Here is an 8,422-nt window from a genome sequence, read left to right on the forward strand (position 1 = left end):
GAAGCTGATACAGGAACTAAAGTACAATAACATCTGCAAGATTACAAAATGCAGATGTTATTGTAGTTTAGTGCCTGTGTCAAGTTCTCAGCTTTCCATTTTATTTGGAATGTAGCCAATAATGGTTTCCCTCCATTGTTGCATCTCTATTTCAATCAGTTCACAAATACTGTACAATATGCTGAGTGATACTGATAAGACCACCCAATAGATTCAGTATTCAGATTTCCCTTGGTTAGTGAGAAAGTGATCAATGATCAGTGAAGAGGATTTATTTCTAAACAAGGTAACTCAGAAAATCAATAGATACCTTAAAAACAGTAAGAAAACTTTTGCAGAAAGTTATGTTTAAATTTAGGAGCTTTATTTAAAAGCTCATTTGTGATTTCCGTTTCTGTTACGAAAACTCTACATATGTATCAGACAGGAAATATTAAATTAGGGTAATTTGCAAAGTAGGTTCTTGTTGCTGCAGTTGCTTTGTGACAAACAATAAAATAACCTTTGAAGAGGAAGCGGGGGTGACCTGAATTGTTTGTGTATTTTACCAGTGTCACCATTTAGCAAGGAATAACTACAAGCAATAGATTTCTGTGAAATTAAAACTTATTAATGTTTCCCCTAATTCTTATGTTGTATTATGAGGGTGCAAAAGATTTTTTTATATTGTTATTGATGTATACTTTGTCAGTGCAGAAGCCTCATTCAATGTATTGGGGTCACCAAGAGGCCTTGCATACTTATACAATACTGTTACAAAAATTAAAAAGTCTCTCAACATGATAAGTTTCAGAATATCTAGGATGACAGTTAATATTCTACTCAAAATACAGGACATACATATTGGAAGCATGGCAATATAATTTCCAAGCTGTGATTTACAAGTAATATAAATTAAGGCAATCCTGTGCAGAAGTCTATCTTGCGTCTGTATTGTATCAAGATGTACTATAGAATAATATAGTATAAAGGATAAAATAAACATTCAGTGACATTAACAAAAGGAAAAAGACTCACATTTTCATACTTCATTTAGTCTGCATGTTCAGGATGCCAGACAACTTAAATGCTGCTTCTGACAAACTCAAAAGTGGAAGGGTAGCTGATATTGTATAACATTATCTTCTATTTTAATTTTTAGAAATGAGTTGCACAATTGAGAAGGCCCTAGCTGATGCCAAAGCGTTAGTGGAGCGATTAAGAGAGCATGACACTGCAGCAGAAGCGCTCATTGAACAAACTACCGATCTCAACAAACGAGTGGAAGCAATGAAACAGGTTTTTCTTCTCTCTTAATAATTATTATTCAGAAACTAACTGCTTCATTCTGGTATTTTAAAATGTGCAGATTTAAAAGTGCAAAAAACTTAGTTCTGCATTTTTTTATTTTGATAAGGCTGTAAGATATTGAATTATCTTTCTTGCATGAGTATTATGATTAAAAATGGCATTTCACTTTTTAAGAGGAGGAAAAAGCTTGAAATTTGAAAATGGATTAATTCCAATTAATATATAATACATAATTTTATAAATCTTCATGTATTTACTTTCAAAATGGAACTTGTTTTACGTTTTATTGTTCAACTCTTAAGATTTTTTTAGTTCTTACTATGAACCAAGAATGTAAACATGAATAGCAATACATAGCATAATGTAATCCAAAATCAGTTAAAACCTGTTCTCCAAGATCTGAAATGGTACCATTAAAACCTGTTGTCCACCTCTTAATTAGAAGGTGCCAGATGAATCTCTTAAATTGTAGACTTTTTTTTTTTTTTTTTGCATTTAAGCAATATTTACCTATGCACTGGTAAATTTGGTGTTTTTGAAGCTGCTGCAATATTTTTAATATTTACAGCAAACAGAACAATTTGTAATATGATTGCAATATGTTAATGTTTTCATAGGTAACTTCAGATAGCAGACATTTTAATGAGTTCAATTTTACTGAAATGGAATTTTATTATAAATATTCTATATTTGATAGTTAAGTTATTCAAAGTGGTCAGCTTTTAAATTCACATTCGAAAAATATAAAAACAATTTTTATGGATTCATAATACTATACTGTATTAAAATGTCTGGTTTTGAAATTGAAATTCATCTTTGTTTTTAATACCAGATATCTGATAATTTTTTGCCATTCTGTCTGTTTTATAATTTCAGTACCAGGAAGAAATTCAAGAACTTAACGAAGTAGCAAGACATAGGCCTCGATCTTCCTTGGTCTTAGGTATCCAGCAGGAAAACAGACAGATCAGAGAACTACAACAAGAAAATAAAGGTTAATAAGCGTTCAGTTAAGAAGAATCCCGTTTACTATCAAAATAGCCCAAGATTACTCTTTAAAATTCAGCATGCTTTATTAGGATAGTCAAATACTTAATAGCTTATAATAATATATCAGTCCATCTTCCTATTATGATGTGTGCGTAAGCCAGTAAAATATCTGAAGGATCTGTTGCAATTATTTCCAACTTCTGGTGCTTTAGTATGTATGTGTGTGGGAGCAGAGCGCGAGTAATGTAATAATAGGATTCTGTATACATTTTAATGCATCTTTCTTAATATGGCGTTGGAAGCATGCAGCATCTGGAACCAAAAGCAGGAAAATTATTATGGTTGCTCTTGGCCCTCTTTAAGGGAACCAGGTATTTTTCCTGAGCCCACTCAGCAGCAGCACAGGATCAAAAAAAAAAAAATCTTTTGAATTAGGCAAGCATCTTTGCCCAAGTATTTGGGGTATAGATCTGAATAATAAACATCTGGATATTGCATTATTATTCACAATGTAATTTGCTTTACAAACATTTTTGTAATGTAGTATTTTATAAATTTAAACGTCAGCCTTTTTGCCAGAGGTTATTATGAATGTTATTCTAATTAATAGAAATAGCTGCATTTTCAATAACTCTTTTTACTTCCATCAGCCATATCTTATGCTGCAAAATACTTAAAATTCTTTTCTTGCATGGTGTCATATAACGGCTTTTCATGATGAAGAAATAGTAGTCCATATAAATAAAAACTTTGGGAATTGCTGATATATTTCACAGTATTTGAATTATCTGCACAGATAGAAATTTTTCCTTCATGAGATAGTTAAAGGCAACCAAGATTCTGCTTGATTCTATTTATCAAGTAGAAAGGGTGGGGTTGTGTTTACATAGGGTTAAATTGTGTATAAATTTAATAAATAAATAAAAATAGCTGTGCATGTTAAATTTGCTGTGTTTTCTGACAGAACTCCGTACGTCTCTCGAAGAACATCAGTGTGCCTTGGAGCTAATAATGAGCAAATATAGAGAACAGATGTTTAGATTGCTCATGGCCAGCAAAAAAGACGATCCGGGTATAGTAATGAAGTTAAAGGAACAGCACTCCAAGGTAACAGGCCCTTAATGTTTGTGTAAATCTCTTCTGGCACTGGGCTTTACTTTGGGTACTACAGATTTTATTTGCTGTCTTAATTTGGTGCAAAACAACACACAACTTAAATCAGATTTTACATTCTTGACCTGAAAAATGACAATGACAGAAAGAAGATTTGCAAAGCCAAATCTGGCCCTTTGTTAAGGAAGTACAGTTAGTCCTCAACTTGATGGCCACAATTGAGCTCAAAATTTCTGTCGTTAAGCAAGACAGTTGTTAAGTAAGTTTTGCTCCATTTTACAACCTTTCATGCCAGAGTTTTTAAGTTGGTTATACGGTTTAGTGAATCTGGCTTCACTAAATTGATTTTGCTTGTTAGAAGGTCACAAAAGGGGTTCATATGACCTTGGGAAACTGCAGCCGTCATAAGTACAAGTCAGTTGCCAAGCATCTAAATTTTGATCACTTGAGCATGGGAATGCTACAAAGGTCGTAAGTGTGAAAAATGATCATAAGTCACTTTTTTCAGTGCCCTGGTAACTTTGAACGGTCACTAAAGGAACTGTTGTAAGTCGAGGACTATTTGTAGTTAAATCAATATCCTCTGCTTTGTGGAGCCCTTGTACCAGACATGGCACTCTGAAATAATATCATCCCTCCTGGTAGAGCTCTTTAGCAAGATATATACACGTGGACGTGGACTTTTTTAGTAGTCAATAAATACTTAAAAATCTCAGGAAGGTAACAACATTGACTGATTTTATTTGATTTGTATTGCCTCCCATGTCACCTCGGTGGGTCACAGCAACAAAGTGATATTTAACTATGGTTTCTATAAAACTTTAGAGACGTACTGTATAGACATCAACTCCCAGAATTCTCCACCAGCATGGTCATTGCTAGGAACGCTAGAAATTCAAATCCACACAACTCCAATTTTTATAGGTAATTTTGGTCTGTGACCATACCTAATGTTAACTAATATTCGATTTAATAATGTAATGACTTGAAAACTATTCATTACGAAGCTTTTACTGTGGAGGAAATTTGAGACTTAACCAAAAATTAAACTAGTTTTGTTTATTGATTATAACAATTATGATTATGAAGATGATCTGTTGTAACAGCAAAACAGCATTCAGGAGGTGTTTTAAAACTAAAAGTATTGTCCTTTGTTAATGTTACTTTACTCTTGATCTAGGAATTGCAAGTACACGTGGACCAAATCACGGAAATGGCAGCAGTAATGAGAAAAGCCATTGAAATTGATGAGCAGCAGGGTTGCAAAGAACAAGAACGTATTTTTCAGCTTGAGGTAGGATTTAAACACTGGAAAAATGAATACATTATTTTTAAACTAGTAAATTCAAAGAATTATTAAAATAAGAATGTTAAAGTCACATCTGAAGATAAATTGCTCTGGGTAATCTGGAAGTGTTGCTTTAAAAATTCATTAAACACACAGCTGGGTTCCCAATGTATAATGAGCAGTAGCTTCTACTTTAAAATTAAATATTTGTTTTAAAAGATAAATGTTGTTTTGAATTCAGAGTCTCAATTTGTTTGCTCAGAGTGGCCAGAAGAAATGCTGTTCTTGTTAACTTCAGTTCCTGAGTCAAAAGACATTTGTTCACATTTACCTCTGCATCCCATTCCCAAGTCCAGCTCTTTAGACTAAGGTTAAATTCCAGAGGAACTGAAGAACTACAGGTAGTCCTCGACTTATGACCATAATTGATCCCAGAATTTCTGTTGCTAAGCGAGACAGTTAAGTGAGCTTTGCTCCATTTTATGGCCTTTCTTGCTACGGTTGTTAAGTCCATCACTGCAGTTGTTAAGTTAGTAACGGTTGTTAAGTGAATCAGGCTTCCCCATTGACTTTGCTTGTCAGAAGGTTGCAAAAAGGGATCACATGGCCTTGGGACACAGCAACAGTCATAAATATGAACCGGTTGCCAAGCATCTGAATTGAGATGAATCATGAATTGAATCATGGAGATGCTGCACAGATCGTAACTGAAAGGTCGTAAATGACATTTTTCAGTGCTGTCGTAACTGAATGGTCACTAAACAAACTTGTAAGTCAAGGACTGTATATTTTGCATGGATATACCGGTAGAGTGCTGTTGCCTCAACCAGTTTACAAGGTCCTTTTGTTTTCCCCATCCCTTATAGTGAGAAGGAGAGAAGTCAGACTTTCAAATCAAAGAAAAGTACATCTTCTGCCTAGTCCTTAATTTTAGTACTTTTCCATATGCTTGAAAAAACCGAAATCTTCCTGTGAAAATCTTTGTGCCCTAGTGGCCTCTAATGAGTGACTCCGCTAGTAAAAGACACTTAGCTTGGGTGCTTCAGTACGCTGGTGCTGTGGTATTCAAGGATGGTACATCAACATCACCTCAAGGGACGGGATTGTAGAAGAATGTGGAGATAACCTTGATGAAAGATTGCAGAAGCCATTAAGGAAAGAGAAACAACAACTTAATGCTGGGAAGGGGAAGAGCATTTTCATTCTTTGTCATGCCGCTTTAAAAGCATTGTTTTGTTGCTTACAGCAGGAAAACAAAGGACTGAGAGAAATACTGCAGATAACCAGAGAATCGTTCCTGAATCTTAAGGAAGATGCCTCAGAAAGTACATCTCTGTCAGCACTAGTAACAAACAGTGACTTGAGTCTGAGAAAAAATTAAAGTGCTTATGAACACGGTCTGGTTGTAACAGCAAGAAGTATCAAAGCAGATATTTTCTAATGGGCATTGAGAAATTAATATATCCTAAATCCGGTTGATTCTTTTACACCATGTATAGAATATAATACTCAGCGATTGGTGGAGGAAAATATTCAAAGCACAGTCATATACAGTAATTGATCTACTCCAGGACACAGTCACTGTATTGCTGATGTTTTTAAATCTCTTGCTTTCCTAAATTTGAGGGGTTGTTTTGTAAGAATTCGGTTTTAGTGCATTGCTAGTGTAACACTTGAAACTCTCTTTCATATGGGCAGGAACTTCATTTTTAAATATAAATAATTCCACAAGAATAACAGCACCTTTTTAAAAAGATAATTTCATGTGGGAAACGATGGGGCTGGTGAGAAATTTGCTGACATTTGTTGTTAATGTTAAGTATTTTTAGCTCTTCTCAAAACTTAGGGACTAATAGGATGTGTTAAGATCAGTCAGTAAGCAATAAAAGTTAAGGGAACTTTTGCACACTGAGGTATTTCTGAAATATATTCTTTTACAACCAGTAACTGATGGGAAATATAGTGAAATTACAAAAGAAAAATCTGTTTAGATCCCTATGAAATTTAACAGATCCACATCATGTTTTAGTTAGCATAAACATGGAAGAACTTTTTCTTACCTTTCAGTAAGTCAAGATAAGTCATTAATGTGTATGTAAATAACTTGAGGTTCATATGTGCTTTCATGTGAGATATCCTGCGAATTAAAAAAACCCGCTTATGAAATGCTTGAGAGTTTTATAGAATATTTTTGGAGAAAACATCCAATTAAGGGATGGGAAACGCTTCATGTCGATAGGTAAAAGCAGTTGGGTTCAGCGGGGTTCCATATGCACAATGGGTTTCGATGCCTTTATCCTTTTTTTACTCCTAGCCAATGAAACATGGTAGCTCTTTTTTGGAAAGCTATCCCAGAATTTGCAGAACGGTTTATCAGGAAGTTGAGTATCTACCAATTGAAAGAAGAAACAGGATAGTTTATTTCCTAATTTGCCTCCCTGCAGGAAGGGTACTTGGGAGTTAAGGCAAGTGTCTCTTTAAGAGTAAACCTTAACTTTAGATTTTAATAAGTGACTTTTCAAAAATATACCAGGAGCCGCTTGTTTTTGTATATGAGGGGTAGCCGTCTGGCAAATAAATCTTAGTTCTAACATAACGACATGGAAAAACAGGTAAACTTGTCTTGATAAGCTGAAACTTTTTGAAAATGCATTTTTGTAAGAAGAGATTCTAGTTTTCAGGGAGCCTGGCTAAAAAAGCAGGCCTCCATTAGTCATTTTTAGACCACTTAACTAATTAGCTGAGCTGAAATTATTTCCCACTTATTCGAGGAATGTACATAGAATTAAAAATGGAAGGGAAATGTGTTAATTCTCAAATTTGCTTGGAATAACACTTGGTGGTACAGTTTCGGATCAAATTTGCATGTCGTTATCATGTTTTTTCCAAGTTGTTCCTAGAAGTTTTGTTAAGCTCATTAAGAGTTTACCAGTGATTTTATTATGCTGGCTGGGGAGAATCAGCAACTGTTTAATTCTGATTTTAAACTGTGACCTACTATTATGCTTTTATTGGTAAATATTTTTGGCATAGTAGTTCATTCAAACATCATAGTGCATATTTAGCCAACAAATATCTTTAGTTGAACTCTAGACATACTCCTAGATAATTTTTATTATCTGGCATTCCAGTCTTAAAATATTTTCCACAGCTTATTTATATTAATGCCAATATTTTTCAAAAACGAGCTGCTCAAAATATATTGCTAATTTCAATATTCAGATGTTTATATCTATGCCCAGTTCATTAAATACCTCAGTAAAAAGGAATTTATTCATAATTTTTGCTTAGAGAGGTGAACTCTTAACTTTACAAAGCAAACTAGACAAAAGATCTATTAGGCTGAGCACAAGAATTTGTATAACATGTTTTCCTTCTCTAGATAAGAATTTCTCAGATATGTATCCCCCTTTGTAAATTCTAAAATATGTTTGTAAATAGGAGTTAACAAAAAATTATTTTCTTGATATTTGGTGTGTATAGTCAAAACTATCTGTTGTGCACTTGATACAGCACTGTCAAAATGCAGTCTTCCTCAGAACCTTACTATGTAAATGTGGAAACCCTCAAGTTTGTGAAATAGATGTCATTAGCTCACCAAGAATTATTTATGGAAGCATGCTTGAAAAATCACTTGTATGTGTAACTTACTGTGGTCATCTAGTTGAAACCTTAATTTGTCAAGGGGTGTACCTACCATTTACTTTTCCTCTCGTGTGGCATGGCCATTTTCTATCTCAT

At 34.0% G+C, this 8,422-nt stretch overlaps 1 protein-coding gene across 3 annotated transcripts in view; it reads left to right on the top strand.

Annotated features, from left to right (window-relative positions):
* Positions 1–6,847, top strand: part of FGFR1OP2 (FGFR1 oncogene partner 2) — a 9,241-nt gene extending 2,394 nt beyond the window's left edge. For 2 of the 3 annotated variants that reach the window (XM_070948055.1, XM_070948053.1), the window contains exons 2-6: positions 1,142–1,278; positions 2,167–2,284; positions 3,245–3,387; positions 4,574–4,687; positions 5,928–6,847. In XM_070948055.1, coding sequence (XP_070804156.1) covers positions 1,144–1,278; positions 2,167–2,284; positions 3,245–3,387; positions 4,574–4,687; positions 5,928–6,062 — 645 coding nt within the window. In that variant the 5' untranslated portion in view covers positions 1,142–1,143 and the 3' untranslated portion in view covers positions 6,063–6,847. The remainder of the gene's footprint in view (positions 1–1,141; positions 1,279–2,166; positions 2,285–3,244; positions 3,388–4,573; positions 4,688–5,927) is intronic. The other variant, XM_070948054.1, reaches the window with a different exon arrangement.
* The last annotated feature ends 1,575 nt before the right edge of the window (positions 6,848–8,422 follow it).

Source organism: Pituophis catenifer, unplaced genomic scaffold (assembly GCF_029215685.1).
Source record: "Pituophis catenifer annectens isolate HBS135680 unplaced genomic scaffold, rPitCat1.0.hap2 SCAF_7, whole genome shotgun sequence".
Classification (NCBI taxonomy): domain Eukaryota; kingdom Metazoa; phylum Chordata; class Lepidosauria; order Squamata; family Colubridae; genus Pituophis; species Pituophis catenifer.